Below are 23,933 nucleotides of genomic sequence, written 5' to 3'. Positions count from 1 at the left end.
ATGTAAATTTAAAAAACCCAATAAAAGTACACGTATTTGGTATCGCCGCGTCCGTAACGACCCGCTCTATAAAACTATCCCACTAGTTAACCCCTTCAGTGAACACCGCAAAAAAAAGGCAAAAAACGCTTTATTATCATATAGGCGAACAAAAAGTGGAATAACACGCGATCAAAAAGACGCATATAAATAACCATGGTACCGCTGAAAACGTCATCTTGTCCCTCAAAAAAAAAAAAGCCGCCATACAGCATAATCAGCAGAAAAATAAGTGTTAGCTCTCAGAATAAAGCGATGCAAAAACAATTGTTTTTATATAAAATAGTTTTTATTGTGTAAAAGCGCCAAAACATAAAAAAATTATATAAATGAGGTATCGCTGTAATCGTACTGACCTGAAGAATAAAGCTGCTTTATAAATTTTACCACACGTGGAACGGTATAAACGCCCCCCCCTAAAAGAATTTCAGGAATTGCTGGTTTTTGTTCATTCCGCCTCCCAAAAATCGGAATAAAAAGCGATCAAAAAATGTCATGTGCCCGAAAATGTTACCAATAAAAACGTCAACTCATCCTGCAAAAAACAAGATCTCACATGACTCTGTGGGCAAAAATATGGATAAATTATAGCTCTCAAAATGTGGTGATGCAAAAACTATTTTTTCCAATAAAAAGCATCTTTTAGTGTGTGACGGCTGCCAATCATAAAAATCTGCCAAAAAACGCTATAAAAGTGAATCAAACCCCCCTTCATCACCCCCTTAGTTAGGGGAAAAATAATAAAATTTTAAATGTATTTATTTCCATTTTCCCGTTAGGGCTGGGGTTAAGGCTAGGGTTAGGGTTGGGGTTAGGGCTAGGTTTAGGGTTGGGGTTAGGGTTTCAGTTAGAATTGGGGGGGTTTCCACTGTTTAGGCACATCAGGGGCTCTCCAAACGCGACATGGCGTCCGATCTCAATTCCAGCCAATTCTGCTTTGAACAAGTAAAACAGTGCTCCTTCCCTTCCGAGCTCTGCCGTGCGCCAAACAGTGGTTCCCCCCCATATACGGGGTATCGGCGTACTCAGCACAAATTGGACAACAACTTTTGTGGTCCAATTTCTTCTGTTACCCTTGGGGAAAAAAAAATGTTGGTGCTAATATATCATTTTTGTGGAAAAAAAATATTTTTTATTTTCACGGCTCTCCGTCATAAACTGTAGTGAAACACTTGTTGGTTCAAAGTTCTCACAACACATCTAGATAAGTTCCTTGGGGGGTCTAGTTTCCAATATGGGGTCACTTGTGGGGGGTTTCTATTGTTTAGGTACATCAGGGACTCTGCAAATGCAACATGACGCCTGCAGACCAATCCATTTAAGTCTGCATTTCAAACGGCGCTCCTTCCCTTCCGAGCTCTGCCGTGCGCCCAAACAGTGGTTTCCCCCCATGTATGGGGTATCGGCTTACTCAGGACAAATTGGACAATAACTTTTGTGGTCCAATTTCTCCTGTTACCCTTGGGGGAAAAAAAAATTGCGGGCTGAAACATCATTTTATGGAAAGAAAAAATGATTTTTTAATTTTCACGGCGCTACATTCTAAACTTTAGTGAAACAATTGGGGGTTAAAAGTGCTCACCACACATCTAGATAAGTTCCTTAGGGTGTCTTCTTTCCAAAATGGGGGTCACTTGTGGGGGGTTTCTACTGTTCAGGCACATCAGTGGCTCTCCAAACGCGACATGGGTTCCGATCTCAATTCCAGCCAATTTTGCATTCAAAAGTCAAACGGCGCTCCTTCCCTTCCGAGCTCTGCCATGCGCTCAAACAGTGGTTTATCCCCATATATGAAGTATCAGCGTACTCATGACAAATTGCACAACAACTTTTGGGGTCCAATTTATCCTGTTATTCTTGGGAAAATAAAAAATTGGGGGCGAAAAGATCATTTTTTGTGAAAATTAATGACTTTTTTTTTACTGCTCTACATTGTAAACTTCTGTGAAGCACTTGGAGATTCAAAGTGCTCACCACACATCTAGAGAAGTTCCTTAGGGGGTCTACTTTCCAAAATGGTGTCACTTGTGGGGGTTTCCACTGTTTAGGCACGTCAGGGGCTCTCCAAACGCGACATGGGTTCCGATCTCAATTCCAGCAAATCTTGCATTGGAAAGTCAAATGGCGCTCCTTCCCTTCCGAGCTCTGCCATGTGCCCAAACATTGGTTTACCCCAACATGTGGGGTATCGGCGTACTCAGGACAAATTGTACAATGACTTTTGTGGTCCAATTTCTCCTGTTACCCTTGGTAAGATAAAACAAATTGGATCTGAAGTAAAAATTTTGTTTAAAAAAAATGTAACATTTAACTTTTTTTTTTTTTTTTACATTACAAAAATTCCTGTGAAGCACCTGAAGTGTTAATAAAATTTTTGAATGTGGTTTTGAGTACCTTGAGGGGTGCAGTTTTTAGAATGGTGTCACTTTTGGGTATTTTCTGTCATATAGACCCCTCAAAGTCACTTCAAGTGTGAGGTGGTCCGTAAAAAAAATGGTTTTGCAAATTTTGTTGCAAAAATGAGAAATCGCTGGTCAACTTTTAACCCTTATAACTCCCTAACAAAAAAAAAATTGTTTCCAAAATTGTGCTGATGTAAAGCAGACATGTGGGAAATGTTGTTCATGAACTCTATTATGTGATATAACGCTCTAATTTAAGGGCATAAAAACGAAAAATTTGAAAATTGCTAAATCTTCATAATTTTCGACAAATTTCTGTTTTTTTTTCACAAATAAATGCAAGTCATATCGAAGATGTTTTACCACTATCATGAAGTACAATGTCACGAGAAAACAATGTCAGAATCAGTAGGATCCGTTGAAGCGTTTCAGAGTTATGACCTCATAAAGTGACAGTGGTCAGAATTGTAAAAATTGGCCCTTCTCACTTAGGTGAAAACAGGCTTCGGGGTGAAGGGGTTAAAGGGAATCTGTAAATTGTTCTTTCTAACACCTCAAAACCCTTAACTGCATTTAGTTAGGTGGGGCATAAAGCCTTTAATGCATACCTTAGCGCAGTGTTCCCCATTTTCGGTCCTCAAGAGCCACCAACAGGTCATGTTTTCAGGATTTCCCTAGTATTTCACAGGTGACGGAAATACTGAAAACATGACCTGTTGGTGGCTCTTGAGGACCAGACTTGGGGAACACTGCTTTAGCGGATGGTCCTGATTATAGTGACCAAGATTAAAAAAATAAATAAAAAAAATTCCCTTATTGCCTTAGCGACCGCCAATACACATTAAAACAGTGACTGCTGAGGGCATAAGGGAATGGTTTTATTTATTTATTTATTTTTTTACTTGGTCACTATAATCAGGACCATCTGCTAAGGCAGTGTTCCCAAAGTCCGGTCCTCAAGAGCCACCAACAGGTCATGTTTTCAGTATTTCCTTAGTATTGCACAGGTGATAATTTCATCATTATGTATTGCTATGCGGCCGCACGCTCCACTTCTGAGTGACGGCGGCAATGCTGGGTATTAACATGCGAGACTCTGCTGTATTTCTCGCATGTGTGATCCCGGCCTAAGGGTACTTATTCCCTCATTAGGAATAAGGCTGCAGTGCCCACAGTCAGAAAATCTCCAAGGTGCAAAGTTAGGGGTGGGTTGGGGTTGGAATTGTGTTTTTTGTTGTGTTTTTTTTTTTTTTCTCTCAAGTTTCAAGAAAAAAAAAAAATGAACGACGATATGATGGCTAGTTTTGAGCGCAAGTGCTCGCTACTTGAATTTTGCATCCGGTGCTCGGGTATGCACGGAGTATCCCAGATCTCCACATGCTGCGTGGTGTGTTTTTTTTTCATTTGGGGGGGGGGGGGGGGTGTCCCTCAGCCGTGAAACATGTGGATCAGGCACCCGCGATATTCTGTACATATACAGGCACCCGATGCAAACTGGAGTAGTGAGCACTTGCGCTCAACACCAATGATGTCATATTCAATATGGCAACCTACCTGTGGGTTCAGAAATACTCCTTGATAAAAATCCTTGATGTGTGTGGTTTCCAAATGGGGTCCCCTGTGGAGAGGTTTCCACTGTTTAGGCACATCAGGGACTTTACAAATGCGAAATAAAATCTAATTATTCCAGCAGATTTTATATTGAAAATTAAAATGTCACTCCTTACCTTCCGAGCCCTGCCATGCGCTCAAACAGTAGATCCCCCTCACAAACAAACAAGGTATTGGCGTATTCAGGAGAAATTGCCCAACAAATTTTGGCGTCCAATTTCTCCTGTTACCTTTGTGAAAATAGAAAAAACTTTGGATCTAAAGTACATTTGTTTTACAAAAAAAAAAACGTTTTTAGTTTGTTTTACCAACAAACAAAAAAAATAATAAAATTAAACTTTCGCTTTTTTTAATTTATTTATTTTTTATATAACTTCCACACTGCTGCAAATCCTGTGAAGCACATGAATGGTTAATAAACTTCTTGAATGTGGTGTTGAGCACCTTAAATGGTGCAGTTTTTAGAATGGTGTCACTTTTTGGTGTCACTTAAATAGAAAAAAAAGTGTACATTTTATTTAGCTGAGAAATTGATGGTTAAGTTATAACTCCCTAACAAAAAAAATCAAAAAAAAAAATCCAAAATTGTGCTGATGTAAAGTAGACATGTGGGAAGTGTTATTTATTAACTATTTTGTGACACATTGTTCTGATTTTAAGGGCATAATTAAGTTTTTTAAAATTGTGAAGTTTTGCTAAATTTCCGTTTTTTCCAAAAACGCAAGTTATACCCAACAAATGTCACGAAAAAACATTCTCCGAATCAGTGGGATCCGTTTAAGTATTCCAGAGTTATAACCTCACAAAGTGACAGTGGTCATAATTGTTAAATTTTGCTCAGTCTCCAAAGGTGTAAAGCACCACACCAGCATTGTTGTTGGTTGCGTGTTTTTTTTGTTTTTTGTTTGTGTTTTTTTGTTTTTTAATTCCAGTGCTGCAGTGGATCTATATGTAAGCCCCATAGTCCCCGGTCATATACTCACGCTCTGGCATCTTCCCCATTTTTGACAACACCTCCGTCTATTGAGCGCGGAAGTCAGAAGCTACGTTACAAGCTCTGTCCAAGCCTGAGAGCCAGAATGAGGCTCTCATAGACTTGTATTAAAAATTTACCTCCGCACACTTCCATGAAACACACTGGAGCTGCCAGCAGGTCAGTTTTTGCGGAGACCACTGGGAAGGGCCCTGGAAAATGATGAAGGGGACTAACCTTTAAAGCAACACTCTAGCGGTGCAATTTACAAAAAAATAAAAAAAATACTGGAGTGGTGCTTTTAATGTTGTGGCTCTCTTCACTAAATGCTTCCCGACCCCTTCCACTTTCCTTTTTAGTTGTTCTCATTCATATTCTCTGAAAAAAGGCCAAGAAAGCAAAAATTCTGCCAGGGTATGTAAACTTTTGAGAACACCAAAACTTTTTCTACGCTCATGGTTAGTGGTTGGTTGAAGCCATTTGTCAAACTGTTTTCTTTTAAAATCCTAATGACAACCCAAAACATCCAAATGACCCTGATCAAAAGTTCACATTCCCCATTTCTTAATACAGTGTATTGTCCTTTCTAACATCAATGACAGTTGGAAGTCTTTTGTGGTAATTGTGGATGAGGTTCTTTATTTTCTCAGATGGTAAAGCTACCCACTCTTGGCAAAAAAGCCTCCAGTTCCTTTAAATTCATGGGCTGTCTAGCATGAACTGCACACTTCAGTTGTCCCCAGAATGGCTCAATGATATTAAGGTTAGGAGACTGAGATGGCCACTCTAGAACTTTCACTTTGTTCTGCTGTAGCCAATGACTGGTCGACTTGGCCTTGTGTTTTGGATCGTTGTCATGTTGGAACGTCCAAGTATGTCCCATGCGCAGCTTCTGGGCTGATTATTGCAAATGTCTCCAGTATTTGCTGATGGCGAGCTGCATTCATCTTTCCTTCAACTTTGACCAAGTTTCATGTGCCTTTGTAGCTCATCATAGGCCTTTTTGACCTCTCTCCAAATGTAATATTTATGGTTATGGCCAAAAAGTTCAATTTTGGTGTCATCACTCCAAATTACCTTGTTCCAGAAGTTTTGAGGCTTGTCTCTGTGCTGTCTTATTGTAGGTGAGGTACTTTGCATTTGTGCAGTAATGGCTTTCTTCTGGCGACTCGACCATGGAGCCCATTTTTCTTCAAGTGCCTCCTTATTGTGCATATTGAGACAGCCACAACACTAGTTTTCAGAGAGTCCTGTATTTCAGATGATGTTTGTGGGTTTTTCTGGATCCCACAAACTCACTCGGCTTTTATGCGCACACACACCGATTGCAAGCAAGCAGGTCACAAGTGAGGATGTTACCTTTAGTAGCCATTAAAACCCATTTGTGATGACTTCTGTGCATGTTTTCAGGCCAAAATCACCATAGTATGTAAACTTTTGATCAGGGTCATTTGGGTGCTTTGGGTTGTCATTATGGTTAAAAAAGAGAAAACAGTTTGACAATAAATGGCTTCACCCAACCACTAACCATGAGTGGAGTAAAACGTTTTGGTGTGATCATTCATATTTTCTGAAAAAAGGCCAAGCACAGCTATAGTGATGGCAGTGGCACCAGCAATATCCTGCATTGACTCCACAAGGAAGGGGTTGGGTAAGGTTCAGTGCAGACAGCCCCGGAATGTTTACAACATGTACACTCGCCAAGTGGCAGATTAAATATTTCATTTTTTTCCCCCTTCTCCTTGGTGCTGCAACTAGTGTATGACCATCTATAGAAGCCATATTTTAACCACTTTACCTTTTATCTAAGTAGTTCTTTCAAACCTTGACTAATTTCATTACTCTTTTCTATTTCAGTTTGGTTTCAAGAAATGGAAAAGTCATGTAACCGAGAGACGATGGGAGGATCGGTCTGATATTGTTAAAGAACTGTACTCTGAACTCAATGTAGTGAAAACCTCAGTTGGTATGAGAACTTTAACACTAACTTGATTCTTGAAGTCTGGATAAATTTGTTCCCTGAGCTGTCAGATGTGACTTAGAAGAAGTAGACACTTTAAAAGGATTTCCCCATGAATATAGTATACTTTAATCAATAGATCTTGGAATAATGAGTTCCATGATATGATGTTCTGTCTTTTTTTTTTTTTTTTTTTTGTTCAATTTTTTTTTTTTGTGTAATGGTTTTCTCACTGTACAGGAACATGGTCTGATCATACCATATCTCCTGGAAAGGGGAGGAGGCACATATTATACGGATATTGCAGCATAGGATTGCAGCTGTAATTTTTTGATCTTGTGATGGGTTTTCTTTCAAAAGCCACTTCAATAATACTCCTTGGCTAATTGTAGGAGTAAGATAAGTAGTGACCAGGCGCATTTATAGGTTTGTTTACACAGGTCAGAAATATTTGCTGATCGATGCTCTGTTTACACAGGCAGACTGAGCTAAACAATATGCACTGAACAATCTGCAATAGATTGTATTAGCTGCCACTGTTCTAGGTAACGGGAGTCCTGTTTACACAGCACCATGCACTACTGAGCTATGATGGTTTTACCTGCTGAAAAATCCTTTTGCTCATTCATTGGGTGATTGGCAGGGTGTTTATTCTGCATGATAACTGTGAAGCGAGTAGTGCAAGGAACACCTGTTTCACGATAGTCTTTAATTGTAATTATGTCTATGGATCCGTGGAAAGCAGACTTTTGATAGATGGCATCCGTATACTGTCAACGTTTATAATTGCAAATTATAGGAGAAGCATTGTAATTTTATTTATCCATGTTTAAAAAAACATGTAAAAAGTAATGACTTCTGAGCAAAGGCTTAGTTTGTCCCCAAAGACGAGTGGTGCTTGATGCATTCTCTCAAAATCATTAACATAAATCTCCTACTTCTGAGCATCTAAAACTTTTTTTTCTTCCCTCTTTTCTATACAAAATATGTTTATGCTTTTTTTTTGTACAGTAGATGTGTGTGGAATTTGGAAACATATAGTTTTGTTGTATCATCGTGGTTGTTTTTTTTTTTTTTTTTCCCCTTTCAGATTCCACTCTAACGTTTGGGAATATTCTGTATCTGCTCTTGTTTGGATGGTGGATCAGCCTGTTTTATCTAATCATTTCAGTTGTGATGTTTATCTCCATTGTAGGATTCCCATACGGTATGTTAGACCACAGAATTCATTCTTTTGCGCTTGTGAATAAATAGCATCAGAAAATATGCTCCCAATTGTTGGGTATTGTTGGGTATGTAATACTTTGGGTTTATTCACACATTGCAGTTAAAATGCATGCTTTTTTGTAGTTGGGTAAATGGGAGTGCAGTTTATACAGATTAAAACTAGTAAAATAAATGTTCATCTGTAAAAGCCTTGCAGTCAAATACTGGATAGGAAATCTGCTGCAGCTCAATCCAGTTTTGTCATCTGAACTTGGTTTGCAATAAGTATGATGTTTAAAATGTGAAAAAATTTAGAACAAATGCCATTTTAAATATTAAATTTATAGTAAGTTACTTTGAAACGTTAACCCATGTTAATTATACAATCAGAAAAAAATGACCATTAGGTAATAAAAAAATTGCTGGTATTTCAGAAATGTGACTGTTACTCTTATGTAGGTGTGCTATGTTGGAGGCTTGCAATTTTCTTTGTTTGGCCATTTGGAAAGATCATTTGGCAGGTAAGAGCAGCTATTAATATGGTGTGTATAGTTTCAGTAGAATTGTTTATTTTTGAATGTTGTAGCGATGTAGAGTTTTTGTATGGCAACTTTTGTCTTTTTAACCCCTTTTAAAGTTAACCTGACAGCTGATACATGCTCCCCAGGGATTGGGTAGTCTGTATTAGATACTGGCTCTATTAAATCAGCTAGGTATGCTTGACTCTCAAACGCTGTGGTGTTTCAGGGGGAATTATGCTTTAAAAGCTGCCGAGGACAGAGACGTCACTGTAGACTAGTCGGACAGGCGGGTCCCCGGCGGCTTCTCCCTGTCCTCTGCCCTGAATAAGGCCAGTCTCACACGTCCAGATAATTCCAGTACCGGAGAAATCGGTACTGGAGTTATCCGTGTCCGTGTGCTCACGCGGCACATCAGTGTGGCACACGTGCGGCAGCCGTGTGCCGACTGAGGACCACACGGACTGTGCAGGAGACAGCGTTACAGTTAAGCACTGTCCCCTGCTTTTGGTGCTGAAGCTGGCATTCATTCCTTCTCCCCAGCAGCGTTCGCTGGAGAGAGGGAATGAAAAATCAAGGTTTTTTAAAAAATTTTTGTTTGTTTAAAAAAAAATAAAATAAAGTTCGGGGTCACCTCCTGCCTCCCGCCCCCTGTGCGCCCGCCCGCTTGCATTGAAATACTCACCCAGCTCCCGCTATACTTCTCAGCGCCGCAGCTTGTCCTATGTGAGCGGTCACGTGGTACCGCTCATTACAAGGATGAATATGCGGCTCCACCCCTATTGCCGAATTTCCCAGCTTCCTACTTGCTTGAATGATGGAAATGACTCCCTCCGATAGGCTTTTTGCTTTCAGGATCTGGCGTTCAGGATCCAAGCTGCTAACTGCAGATTCCCTGGGTTTTGAGGAAGAATCGGACCCTGGAAAAGTAAGTCTTTCATTTCCGGAAGATGGTAAGGGTTGTCTACCGACAGCTTCTTTAGCAGAAGGAACCAGCTCCTCTTGGGCCAGAAAGGGACCACCAAAATAACTCGAGCTCTGTCCTCGTATATTTTTCTGAGGATTCTTGGTATCAATGCCATAGGGGGGAAAGCATATAACAGACCCCTGCTCCATGACTGAGAGGGCATCTACTCCTGCCAGACTCTCTTGAGTGTTAAGTGAATAAAAGGTTCCGACCTTCACGTTTCATCTGGTCGCGAATAGGTCCACCGTTGGTGTTCCCCAGCGTTAACATAATGCAATGAAGACTTTGCTGTTTAGTTCCCACTCCGTAGGTGATGGCTTCTCTCTTCTCAGAAAATTCGCAATCTGGTTCTTTGAGCCTTCTAGATGAACTGCCAAAATCGAGAGCACTGACTTTTCCGCCCATGCGAAGATTTGATCTACCAGATGCTGTAGTTTTGGATGACTTGGACCACCCTGGTGGCGAAGAAAAGCTACCGTCATCGTGTTGTCCGATAGAATCTTTAGGTGTTTTTTCTTCAATAAGATTCGGGCTGAACACACCACTTTCCATACTGCATGTAACTCCCTGTGATTTGAGGAATTGTTGCTGTCTTCCGAATTCCATTGTCCCTGGTAGTATCTTCCGAGGACCTGACCGCCCCAACCTTGTTGCTTGCGTCCGTAGTCACCGTGAGTGCTGCAGACTGAATCCATGGGACACCGACCTAGAGATTCCTTGAGCTTGAGCTTTATTATGGTTCGGGATTCCCCCGAAGGTTTCTCTATAGAGAAGAGACCTGAGTAATAACCTCTTCATATTTGGTGAGGAGAAACGGGACATATTGCTTCCGTCTGGAGGAGATCCTGTATGTCTAACCACATTGGGGAGACTGAAGAGAGATGGACGTTGAATACACAAAATATCTTTCTGGGGGAAGGGAGTCGAATTCTATCTTGTACCCCTGGGAGATAATCTGGAGGACCCACGGACTTGTGGTAATCCTTTCCCACTCCCCTAGGAAGTTCAGCAACCGCCCCCTTATCCGGTGGCGTAATTTTCTTCGGAACTCTTACCTAGAGGTTGAGGGACCTGAATCCCTATTCCTGTTTCTATTTACTCCCCCTTTTTGGTAGCTCCATCTCCCCTGTTTTCCCTTACCCCTATAGTCTGATCTCTGACTGTAATAGGGTCTGCGAAAGGGTTAGAACTTTTTAAGTTTTTCCTCTGGAAACCCTTCTTTTCATCAGAAGCTTTCTCCAGAATATGATCTAGTATGGGGCCAAAGACCCTGTCTCCTAAAAAGGGAATGGAACACAACTTATTTTTTGAATGAACGTCTCCCGACCAGTTTTTTAACCATATAGCCCTTCAGGCTGTGTTTGGTAAGGACTGGCCCCTAGCTGTAAACCTAACCGATTCTGCAGTAGCCTCTGCAAGAAACCCGATTGCTAGTTTGAGTAGAGGGATAGCTTTTATAATAGAATCTCTAGAGGTTCTGGCTGACAACTGATCTTTCAAGTCATCAACCCACAAATGCATTGCCCATGCCACAGATGTCGCCGCTATATTTGTGCGGATTACTGCTGCAGAGCTTTCCCATGCTCTTTTTAGGAGACCATCCGCCTTTTGGTCCATTGGCTCCTTTAAGTTGGAGGAGTCCTCAAATGGTATGGCGGTTCTCTTAGACACCTTTGCAAGTGGGATGTCAATTTTAGGTACATCTTCCCAATTTTTGACCTCCTCATGGTCAAAGGGAAGACTAAGTCTGAAGTCTCTAGGAATGGATATCCTTTTTTTTTTATGTCTCTTCCCACTCTTCTAGAATCATTGAACGAATGTGGGCATTTACAGGGAAGACCTTCGATGTTTGCGAACGTAGCCCCCCAAACATCTCATCCTGAATTGATTGAGGGGTTGAGGGTTCCTCAATCTGCATAGTTTGTCTGACCGCTACCAGGAGCTCATCTATATCATTAGATGAGAACAAATATTTTTTCCCTTTTTTGAGGAGGGTCCTTACTCAATTCCTCCTCTTCCATATCAGATTCAAAAGGGCTGTCCTTGGATGACAGATCCGACTTTGTCTTTTCTTAGATCTTGGAGGATCCTGGGGGTCAGACTGGACAGGCTGGGGAAACGATAAGACAGAAATCGAAGCCTGCACCTCCTCTCTAACAATGGCTCTCATGCTCGTCATTAAGGAAGCCTGTTCTTCTCCCACAATACGGCTGGTGCAGGACTCGCAGAGCGATTTCTGCCAATAGTCTTTAAGTTTTATGGCACAAATGGGGCACTTCTTATACTTGCCGGGCTTCTTACCCCCCCCCCCCCCCCCCCCGAGACGAGGAAAGCCCCTAAAATAGATAACATAAAGATAGCTGATGGCCTGTACCTTTTTATTGAAGACTATTGGGAGCAGACACCCAAGTGGGGACTCACATGTGCCTGGGTCTCCTGCAGGGTGTCGGATTTTGCCTCATCCATACTGCTGCTGCTGGTTAGGCTGGAAACCTACTGCCTGAAGCACCCCCATAGCCCACACATACCTTTTTATCCTGGAGCTGTCGGTGCCACCTGTCCCGGAGCTCCTATCGTCGCCGAGCGTAGGAGTGAAGAGCATGCAGCCCCATGCTGCCGGCCGTGACCCGGAAGTGACGTGCGTGGCAGCGGCGAACCGGATGTGACTCGCTGAGAAGCCACCGAGCTCCCCGGATCCTCCCGGTCGGCGTCCTTTGATGCCTGCAGCCACAACCTCACCGGATCCACTTGCGAAGGGAGCCCCTTGCAGGGGCGAAAAAAGCAGGTGCATCTGGGGCCTCATCCCGGGTCGAGGACCCCCCCCCCCCCCCAGGAGCAGCGCTACACTGGTGCTGCTGAGGGACCCTATTACTCAGGTGTCAGCTACGCAGAGTCCATGTAGTGGGAAGGAAGAGGCCGAGTCCCCCAATCCTCACTCTCTGCACGGGACAGACGGAACTCTCGTCATTCCCATCCACAGTTGGACAGGAAAAACACTGAAGGGTGGAAGGGGGAGGGTCCTTTTAAACTCTCGTGGTTTCCTGTCCCACTATGGATAAGAAGGACGTCCTCCATGGTGCTGTCAGGTGGTGACCTGGAAAAAAGGATTCACCTGATCGCTAAACGGCACAGCTAGAAAAAAATTAGAAACGCCAGAATTATGTATTTTGGTTGCCGCGACATTGCATTAAAATGCAGTAACGGGCGATCAAATGAACGTATCTGCACCAAAATGATATCATTAAAAACGCCAGCTCAGCACGCAAAAAATAAGCCCTCACCCGACCCCAGATCATGAAAAATGGAGATGCTACGGGTATTGGAATATGGCGCAATTTCTTTTTTATTTTTATATTTTTTTTTTTAGCAAAGTTTGGATTTTTTTTTTTTTCACCACTTAGATAAAAGAGAACCTAGCCATGTTTGGTGTCTATGAACTCGTACTCACCTGTAGAATCATAATGGCCGGTCAGTTTTAGCATTTAGTGAATCTAGTAAAAAAGCCAATCAAAAAAACAAGTGTGGAATTCCCCTTTTTTTGCAATTTTACCGCACTTGGAATTTTTTTCCCCATTTTCTAGTACACAACATGCTAAAACCAATTATGTCATTCAAAAGTACAACTTATTTTGCAAAAAATAAGCCCTCACATGGCCATATTGACGGGAAAAATAAAGTTATGGCTCTGGGAAGAAGGGGAGCAAAAAACAAACACTGGAAAATCCCAAGGTCATGAAGGGGTTAAAGGGCTGGGAGCAGGTGACGTCCGCCAACGGGGTACAACTCTTAATAGAAAAGATTACCAAAAGAAGTCCGGCGGTAGAGTGTTGAGGATGGCTCCCTTGGGATGCTTGGGAAAATATATCCAACATTGCTTTTGATATATAAAATATGGGGGAAGAGTCAAACATATTCGTGGGGTCACTTGTCTTACCAGGTTTTCTCCACTATAGTTTAATAATAATTTACCAGAATTTTTGGCAATGGGATGTATATCAGGATGGCAGGCTAAAGGGATTCGATATGTTTATCAGATTTTAGAGCGACGGGAGTTGAAGTCCTTTTCCCAGCTGCAGTCTGAGTATGGCCTCGAGACATCCGGGGGTTATCAATATGCACAAGTTCGACATGCCTTTTTGGCTCAGAATAGGGGGGGGATTGCCTCAAAATCCAAAGTGACATAGTATTGGAATATATCTGCGGTGCGGGAACATCGAGGGGTGTTATCTCTTTCTTATATAAGGACTTACTCCATACTGATTGGGATATCCGTTTGGGGCGAGGGCTAAATGGGAAAGAGTTGGGTCGCTTGGAGGATGAAACATGGGAATCTGTGTTAGAATGGGTACCGAAGCTATCAATGAATGAGCCGTATACACTTTCTCAGCTTTGTTATACACAGAGTATATAGGTCTCCGGATGTCCTATATAGAGCTGGGTTGAGACCCGATTCAGAATGCCCTAGGTGTAGGAATGCTAATCCTGGAATGTTCCAGATGCTCTGGTCGTGTCCGAGGTTGACTGTTTTTTGGTTAGTTGTTCTCAGTAGAAGGGACGTATAGATGTGTAATTTCAAGGGAACCAGTGGTGTGTGTGCTGGGATATGTGGATGAGATAATTGTAGATAACACATTGAAAATGGCAATCGCTAGACTGTTATACATGGCTCGGAAGGTCATAGCAAGAAACTGGATGAAAGAGGAGCCTCCCTCGAGGGGAGAATACATCAAGTATGCGGGTAAGGTCATAGCCTTAGAAAAGGGAGTATATCAGAAAAGAGGGAAAATGGTTCTCTATGACAAATTGTGGACACCTTGGTTGGAATTGGGTTAGGAGGAGATTAAGGGAAAATAGGCCTGAGGAGGTTTGGCCATAAAATAATGGTATATAAATTCATAGTGAAGGACATTATATTATACTAAAGTATGTAATGCTACAAGACATGTTAAAAGAAGGACGTGAGCTGTCTAAGTGGGAAAGTGGGGAGGGATAGGGATGAAGGGGGGTGGGATGGGTAAAGGGGGTTAATGCTGGGGGGGGGGAAATGAAAAACACATGTGTTATTGTTAAATGTTTATTGCATTTTATAAATCAATAAAAATCTATTTGATTAAAAAAAGTGAATAAGCAGGGATTATCCAGTCGTGAAAAACTCTTTAAATGTTGGTACATTTTTTGTAATGCAATTGGTGTCTGTTCTAGAGTGGTAGACTGCACAATAGAAAATGCCTTGTGAGGTTCTCAAAGTGTGAGGCTATACCAGAGGTTGATGAGTTGGAGAAGACTCTCCTTATTGAAAAAAGGGAGAGACTACATGCAAATTCCCACGGCTGTGAGGTCAACTACTGGGTAAATCTATTACTGTCAATTGGAATTGTATTTACAGCTCTTGCTATGTTGAAGACTTTTTTTTTTTTTTTTTTACCTTGTTGTGTGCATGTTTTTGTTGTTGTTTTTTTTTTACTTTATCTTTTTTTTTTTTTCTCTCCAGATGCGTCTCAGCACTTACATTTGGTTATTTGTGGGATATCCTGTGCTTGCAGTAGTCCATGGGTTTGCCTGTTTAATATCCTGGCTCTCAGTGTTTTTCATCCCTGTGTCGAAGATGAATGGCAGGGTTTTATCAACTGTGCTTTTAATGCCTCCAGAGCATGTGCACATACACAAAGAAAACCAGGTACAATATGAGCGAGGTATACCCTGTAAAGACTCTAAGCATATTTTGCTGTTTTGTTTTTTTTTGTTGTTGTATTTATTTTTTACTTCTTAGCAATGTTCTGAGTATTACTATTACGTTTTCATATGCTGGGGGTTTCACTGGGTCTTAATCCGGTATCACGCACTCAACAGAACGAGAGATGAGTGAACAGTCCAAAGAACCATTATTACATGAAAATAATCTTTTTATAGCGCCATAATATTCTGCAACGCTTTACAGTTTAACAGTTCATACACAAGTCATAAGTAACAACATTAAAAATGATGCAATAATTAAAGCAAAATAAGACGGCCCTGCTTGCGAGAGCTTACAATCTACAATGAGGTGGGGGGGAGACAAAGTACAGGGGCTTATTTACAATTATGGTCCAGCCCTCTTGAGAGAGTGGGGGATAGATAAATGTTGCATGAGCTAGTCACCAGCCAGTATTTGAGGTGCTATTGGGTGTGGTGGAGGTTGAAGGAGGGTTATTCTCAGATAGTGAAAGGGACACACACGAACTGTGGAGACCTGCGTGTCTTAAACAGTTCCTTCCCCCATCCCACCAATCCCTTAATGAAACACAGACAAGACTGAGTGGGTTCAGTCAGGTCGGTCAGTTTTTATTAATTACTTGAGCAGAGAAAGGCAATTGCATTTCGTAATGGACGGCTCGTCGCAGAGATCCTGTCCGTGATCGACAGGCGATTTGGCCAACGAGCGGTTACAAAACCTTTGCCCTCCTCCACTTCATCCGCCACGGAGGACCTGTGTATGGCCTACACAAGACTCCGACCACCACCAATCAACATTAGGGCCTGTTCAACTCCATCCTGCAAGCCGGACAAAAAAATATCGAGGCCGATGTCCGTAAGGTGGACTCCATCCGGTCGTAATAATGCTGTTATCCCCTTTCAGCTTGTGGTGACGTTTCCCCCTCACGAATTTTGCCATCCGTGCGTTGAATTTTTTTACTTGTCCGCTCTATGGCTTTTTCGTTTCTTGCACCATGCCAGACTGCCCGTGGTATTATCTGTGACCACACCAATACCATATTCGTGAATATACAGCTAAAATGTTCGATGTCTGTCATCCATTTATAAAGATCATCAATTTTGCGCTTGCCAAGATCATTGCCACCAATGTGTATCACTATTATCACCGGGTGTTTAGCCCTCCTTGAGATGTCAACTAACTCTTGGAACACCTGCTGCCATTGGAGGCCTCTGATACCTCTCCAGTTGACTTCTAGACCCGGGAAGCCAAGATTTCTTCCTCCGGGCCACAGTTTGGCCCTTTTTGCCGCCCAATAGACACAGTTACATGAAAAAGTTTGGGCACCCCTATGAATCTTAAGCTTAATGTTTTATAAAAATTGTTTTTTTTTTTTTTTTTTTGCAACAGCTATTTCAGTTTCATATATCTAATAACTGTTGGACAAAGTAATGTTTCTACCTTGAAATGAGGTTTATTGTACTAACAGAGTGCGCAATCTGCATTCAAACAAAATTTGACAGGTGCATAAGTATGGGCACCTCACCAGAAAAGTGACATTAATATTTAGTAGATCCTCCTTTTGCAAAAATAACAGCCTCTAGGCGCTTCCTGTAGCTTTTAATGAGTTCCTGGATGAAGGTATTTTTGACCATTCCTCTTTACAAAACAATTCCAGTTCAGTTAAGTTTGATGGTCGCTGAGCATGGACAGCCCTCTTCAAATGATCCCACAGATGTTCAATGATATTCAGGTCTGGTGACTGGGATGGCCATTCCAGAACAGTGTAAATGTTCCTCTGCATGAATGCCTGAGTAGATTTGGATTGGTGTTTTGGATCATTGTCTTGCTGAAAGATCCATCCCCTGCGTAAGTTCAACTTTGTCACTGATTCATGAACATTATTGTCAAGAATCTGCGGATACTGAGAGGAATCCATGCGTCCCTCAACTTTAACAAGATTCCCGATGCCGGCATTGGCCACACCGCCCCAAAGCATGATGAAACCTCCACCAAATTTTACTGTGGGTAGCAAGTGTTTTTCTTGGAATGCTGTGTTTTTTTGCCACCATGCATAACGCCTTTTTGTATGACCAAACAACTCAATCTTGGTTTCATCAGTCCACAAGACCTTCTTCCAAAAAGAAATTGGCTTCTCCAAATGTGCTTTTGCATACCTCAGCCGACTCGGTTTGTGGCGTGCTTGCAGAAACTGCTTCTTTCGCATCACTCTCCCATACAGCTTCTCCTTGTGCAAAGGGCGTTGTATAGTTGACCGATGCACAGTGACACCAAGTTGATGCTGCAGCTCTCTGGAGGTGGTCTGAGGATTGTCCTTGACTGATCTCACCATTCTTCTCTGCCTTTCTGATGTTTTTCTTGGCCTGCCACTTCTGGCCTTAGCAAGAACTGTACCTGTGTTCTTCCATTTCCTTACTATGATCCTCACAGTGGAAATTGACAGGTTAAATCTCTGAGACAGCTTTTTGTATCCTTCCCCTGAACAACTATGTTGAATAATCTTTGTTTTCAGATCATTTGACAGTTGTTTTGAAAAGCCCATGATGCCACTCTTCAGAGGAGATTCAAACAGGAGAACAACTTGCAAGTGGCCACTTTAAGTAGCTTTTCTCATGATTGCATACACCTGGCTATGAAGTTCAAAGCTCAATGAGGTTACAAAACCAAAAAAAGTGCTTTAGTAAGTCAGTAAAAAGTAGGTAGGAGTATTTAAAACAAGAAAATGATAAGGGTGCTCATACTTATGCACCTGACAAATTTTGTTTGAATGCAGATTGCACATTATCTGTTAGTACAATAAACCTCATTTCAAGGCAGAAACATTACTGTGTCCAACAGTTTAGATATATGAAACTGAAATAGCTGTTGCAAAAAAACAATTTTTATAAAACATTAAGCATAAGATTAATAGGGGTGCCCAAACTTTTTCATATAACTGTATGTGTCCTAAAACCCAAACTTCTATTCCTGTAAGAGATAAAATGTGTTTCTTTAGCAAATCAGGTCTTATATATCTGGCGAAACATGCGGATTTCCATCGACCAATTCTCTGCACTTGGCCTCCAATACTCCTGCCCTAGCCACTTCTGTGGCTGTCCCAATTCGGAAAGCATGTCCAGTATTCCTTCGGATTAGCGGTGTGTTTTTTTTTTTTTTTTCTAAGCACAACACGAACATTGCCTGGAATTGATACTTGGTAACAGGGGACCCGTTTGTATGAGAGAGAAAAAATTTGCTTGCGTGTCTTACTACCGTGTATCTTTTGACTATTTTTAGCTGGCATACTGGGCCATCTGCTGAGTTAACCAGCACCCACGTGCCCCTACCGGTGGGATCGCACTTGGATTTCACACTCTAATGCGCTGAGCGTCGCTGCATATGACTATGTCCTCATTAATTAAACCGCCTTCCGACGCATTTTGTGACCGTGGTAGCAACTCACTAATGCGCAGTGCACCGAAAAAGAGATAGCGATCGCTATAGATATGAGGATCGCCTTGTATTGCAATTTGCAGACCAATGGGGGTATTGAAATAATGTCATGCAATAGTTTCAATGAAATGTGACGATTACATTTTTGACTCGGTTGAAGCTTTTTCCACCCTTTAATGGCTTGTTAAATGAAAAAGAGCTTTGTTACATTGGCTCACCCCATAAGTTGAAGGAAAAAAAGCTAACCCCGATAATTTCCGTTGCGCCGAAGTACCCGACATCCCTCTTTCCCTTAGCTGAACCTAAAATTCAGTCACTTCTCCTCTAGCTTGGTCACACTTATCGACAGGCCTACCCTGAATTAATGAGCACCACTCCTCCCAAGCCTTACCATAAACCTGCCAGGGTAGCCGTTGTAACGGAGGCGTGGATTAACCCCTTAGAGACCCTGCCTTTTTTCTTTCTTGCATTTTTGTTTTTTGCTCCCCTTCTTCCTTCTTCCCAGAGCCATAACTTTTTTTTTTTTTTTTTAATTTTCAGTCAGCTTGGCCATGGGAGGGCTTATTTTTTGCAGGAGGAGTTGTACTTTTGAATGACCCGATTGGTTTTACCGTATCGTGTACTAGAAAATGGGGAAGAAAAATTCCAAGTGCGGTGAAATTGCGAAAAAAAGTTTGGCTTTTTTGTTAGGTTTACTAAATGCTAAAACTGACCTGCCATTATGATTCTTCAGGTTATTAGAAGTGCCTATACACCAAACATGTCTAGGTTCTTTTTATCTAAGTGGTGAAAAATAAATTCCAAACTTTGCTGAAAAAAAAAAAAACAAACGCAATTTTCCGAGACCCTTAGCGTCTCCATTTTTCGTGATCTGGAGTTGGGTGAGGTCTTATTTTTTGCGTGCCGAGCTGGCGTTTTTAATGATACAAATTCAGTGCAGATATGTTCTTTTGATCGCCTGTTGTTGCATTTTAATGCAACGTCGTGGTGACAAAAAAAAGGAATTCTGTTTTTTTTTTTTTATCTTATCGCTACGCCGCTTGGGGATCAGGTTAATCCCTATTTTGTGTTGATAGATCGGGTGATTCTGAACGCGGCAATACCAAATGTGTAGGTTTGATTTATTTTTTTTATTTTTTTTTATTTTGAATTGGGTGAAAGGGGGGAGGGGTTATTAAAACTTTTATATGCATTTTTTTTTTTTTTAAACATTTTTTACTTTTGCCGTGCTTCAATAGCCTCCATGGGAGGCTAGAAGCTGGCATAGCCTGATCGGCTTTGCTGCATAGGAGCGATGCTTAGATCGCCCCCATGTAGTAGAATGTAAGTCCGCAAGGACAGGGTCCTCTCCCCTCTGTACCAGTCTGTCATCGTAAATTTATGTACTGTGAATATCTATAACCCTGTATTTAACCTTTCTCATGTTCAGCACCATGGAATTATTGGTGCTCTTTAAATTAAATATAATATGTAGTAGAATTGCAGCACAGGGTGGCGCTCACAGCAATCCGACATTAACAACCATAGAGGTCTTCAGAAGACCTCTGGTTGTTATACTAATGCACCGATGACCCCCGATCACGTGACGGGTCAGCGGTGCGCGCACTTGCGGCCAGGAGTGCTTTTTAAATGCCGCTGTCAGCGTTTGACAGCAGCATTTAACTAGCTAATAGCGGCGGGTGGATCGTGATTCCACCCTCTGCTATTACGGGTACATGTCAGCTGTGCGTTATTATGCAAACCAAACGGTCCTTAAAACAATCCACCACACAGAGGACAAAATGGTCCAGGGACGTGGATACAGTCCAGTAACGTCATAAATGCCATGGGAGATGAGAATCCTAATCCTCTGCTTAGAGATCATTTATGGCATTGCGGCTGTTGATACTAATCCAGAGTGGTTATGAATGGACTGTTGGCAAAAGTCAGCAGGGGTTCATCAAGAGGCATGGATGCATTCAGGCTGCAGATGGTAACTGAACTAATTCAATTATTGGACCTTTTGAAAGGTAATAGACTGTAGACAAGACCTGGGAATACATAGAATGATAGAGCAACAAGAAAACATTCCGAAAATCAGTAAAAATATGAACATAGAATTATAACCCGAACACTATATCACACAATCACATCGGGCTTCAGCAGTTAATTTACTGGTTATTGACCTTCATGGTTTATGCTCTGTATCAAGTCTTCTCCTATTCTAGGGAAAGTGGATATCCAATTATTGAATTCTGTGAATATGGCTTCTGAAACCCTCAAATCCCCAAAACAGGGCTCTAGATCGCAAGATGGACAATGAATGGAGCAGAGGTCGATCATCCAGTTCCCTGATCTCAGAGCTTGAGACTAAGGCTGGGTTCATATTTGCAGTCCACATTGTCTCGTCCACATCTGCAAATGCAATGCAAAACGCATCATAACGCTGCGTTTTTTTCCGCAACAACTTGCGCATGACAGGTAAAAAAAACACCATGTCTGCACGCGTTAACGCATGTGTTCGTGTTTTTTATGCGCATGCATTTGAAATGAAACATTGTTACAAGAAGAATTTCCTTGAAACAAGCCACGCCAAATGGGCATGGCTCATGGGATTTCTCTATATAAACCCTTGTACAGGTGAAATCCTCACATTTTGCTCCTGTATCAAGATGGATCTTCGCATGGAGTTTCTATCGGAATCTGGATTTGGACGTCAACTTGTTTCTTTCCTTTGCATTTGCTTGTGAGCAAGAACGGAAAAGAGAACAGAGAAGACTGCGTCGGCGCTTTTTGCAGCACCCGATTCTTGAACTACGACAGAGCCGTAGAGTCTACCACTCCTTGGTGAGCTTCGTGAAAACCCACAAAAATATTTCGAGTACCCGAGGATGTCTCAAGACAGCTTTATGGAATTGCTGGACCGTGTACAAGGAGCCATCAGGAGGCAGGACACCCAGCTCCGAAGAGCAATTCCTGCAGAGGAACGTCTGCTGGTGACACTAAGGTAAATAATATTTAAACATTAACGCCTGTCATAATTATTGTTCTGCATTGTAATTAATAATTTTCCCTTTTTTTGTTTAGCTTAAATACTGTCCTAAATATTATTGTTCTAAAAGCCATGTTCTTTCTTTTTTCTTTTTTATTTCTCTTTCTTCCTTTTCTTTTCTTTCTTTTCTTTCCCCAAGTCATAAAAATTATTGTTATGATTTTATATTTTTCTTTCTCTTTTCGGCAGATTCTTGTCTACCGGAGAGAGCCTATCATCGCTCCATTTCCAGTTCCGGATGGGAATTTCCACTCTCTGGGGTTGTCGCAGACACCTGCCGGGCTTTGTGGGATGTTCTCCATGCGGAATTTATCCCCTTACTCACCACGGAAATCTGGCAGCAAACTGCAGACCGATTTTTTTGAAGTTTGTGATTTCCCCAACCGTTTGGTAATCCTGATATGTTTTCCGTCCACTGCTCCCAAACTGGCTAGAACTGGATCCGAGTACTTTAATTATAAAAAAAAATATATATATTTTTCCATAGTGCTCATGGTGATTGCAGCTGCGGACTGTACGTTTTCCGCTGTGGACATTGTATTTTTGGTCGTGGTAATGACTCGCAGTCATTTAAAAACTCAGACATGGGCCAAAGGTTGTATGGGAATCCTTTTAATTTCCCCCTGCCACAACCTCTTCCCAACACACTCAAGGCCCGCCAATGCCATTTGTTGTGGTTGGGGATGAGGCCTTTCAGATGTGTGGAAACCTCCTGAAACCATACTCCAGTTGGGACTTGAACCACACAAAAAAGATTTTTAATTAAAGATTGACCAGGGCAAGAAGAACTGTTGTGTGCCTTTGGTATCCTTATCTCAAAATGGCGCGTTTTAGGGACAGCCATTAATCTAAAAATTGAGACCGTCGATGAGGTGGTCAAGGCGTGTGTGGTTCTGCACAATTATATAATGGCTAAAAAGCGACCCAACACTGAATTTGATGAACATGTTTCTAACCCATTGCCAGATTACCATCATCACCCTTTCAGGACAACAGTTGAAGTTGCCCAAATGAGGGATACATTTGCATCCTACTTTGTTTCAGAGAGTGGACGTCTGTCCTGGGAAGATGACATGGTTTAGTGTTCTTGTAATGTTGTGCTATGGTTATGTACCTGTAATTATTTAAGTTTACTTTGATGTTTGCTGACCATAAAACACCTATATTTAAACAACTGTTCCAAGTGTCCTTTTATATTACTATAATTTCTAGCGGTTAATAAGGTGATCACCGGTTCACAACTAGTTTTATGTAGATCACTCACTGTACCATGCAGATTACATGAGACAGGGATTGGATTATAACTAGTGATGAGCGAGTGTAGTCTCCGAGTATTTGACTGCTCGGAGATTGTTTTCATCACCTCAGCAGCATGATTTACAGCTATTAGCCAACTTGATTACATGTGGGGATTACCTAACAACCAGGCAACCCCCGCATGTACTCAGCCTGGCTAATAGCTGTAAATTATTCAGCTGCCGTGATGAAAACTAAATCTCCGAACACTAACAAATACTCGGAGGTCACCCGAGCATGCTCGGGAAAATCCGAGCAACGATTACACTGCTCATCACTAATTATAACCAAATTAGGTCTTCAGTCTACAGTATTTCTATATATTACTTCAGACTGGAGAGATGATGACGCTAATTCACTTCATATCTTTACTCACCTGCCCGTGTGTCAGAACTATTGCACTCAGCATGAAGAAAACACTGCATCCTGAGTGCACTAGTCCTGACACCTGGGCAGGTGAGCATTGTTGACCCCTGGCCTTTTTTGCTGTATTAATATATATTTTTTGGAGGATTTTCATTCCTCTTTGTGTTTTTGCCACCTCATAGCCCCATTACACACACAAGAAGCAATGCTGCTGGTAAAGCAAATAAAAGAGGAGCTGTAGATTGTGTCATGGAGATATGAGGTGGCAAAACCACAGTGTGTATACAGCAACATGTGTGTTGCTTGCAACGAAAGAGACAAAGATCAAGCAAGGGGGAAAGCACTTTTTTTTTTTTTTTTTTTTTAATACAAAAAAATATTTCCCCCTCAGTTAGTAAAAGTAATGGCCCTGGGGGGTC

The 23,933-nt window shown here is 41.7% G+C and overlaps 1 protein-coding gene across 2 annotated transcripts in view; it reads left to right on the top strand.

The window, feature by feature from the left end:
* The window catches only part of LOC143775827 (uncharacterized), a 161,980-nt gene that overhangs the window by 36,763 nt on the left and 101,284 nt on the right, over nt 1-23,933 (top strand). The window contains exons 4-8 of one of the 2 annotated variants that reach the window (XM_077264424.1): nt 6,883-6,991; nt 8,076-8,192; nt 8,651-8,712; nt 14,879-15,025; nt 15,168-15,353. In XM_077264424.1, the coding sequence (XP_077120539.1) occupies nt 6,883-6,991; nt 8,076-8,192; nt 8,651-8,712; nt 14,879-15,025; nt 15,168-15,353 (621 nt within the window). The remainder of the gene's footprint in view (nt 1-6,882; nt 6,992-8,075; nt 8,193-8,650; nt 8,713-14,878; nt 15,026-15,167; nt 15,354-23,933) is intronic. The other variant, XM_077264425.1, reaches the window with a different exon arrangement.

This window comes from Ranitomeya variabilis, chromosome 5, assembly GCF_051348905.1.
Source record: "Ranitomeya variabilis isolate aRanVar5 chromosome 5, aRanVar5.hap1, whole genome shotgun sequence".
Classification (NCBI taxonomy): domain Eukaryota; kingdom Metazoa; phylum Chordata; class Amphibia; order Anura; family Dendrobatidae; genus Ranitomeya; species Ranitomeya variabilis.
Note: the sequence above shows the minus strand (reverse complement) of the source record. Positions and strands in the feature narration are given on the sequence as shown.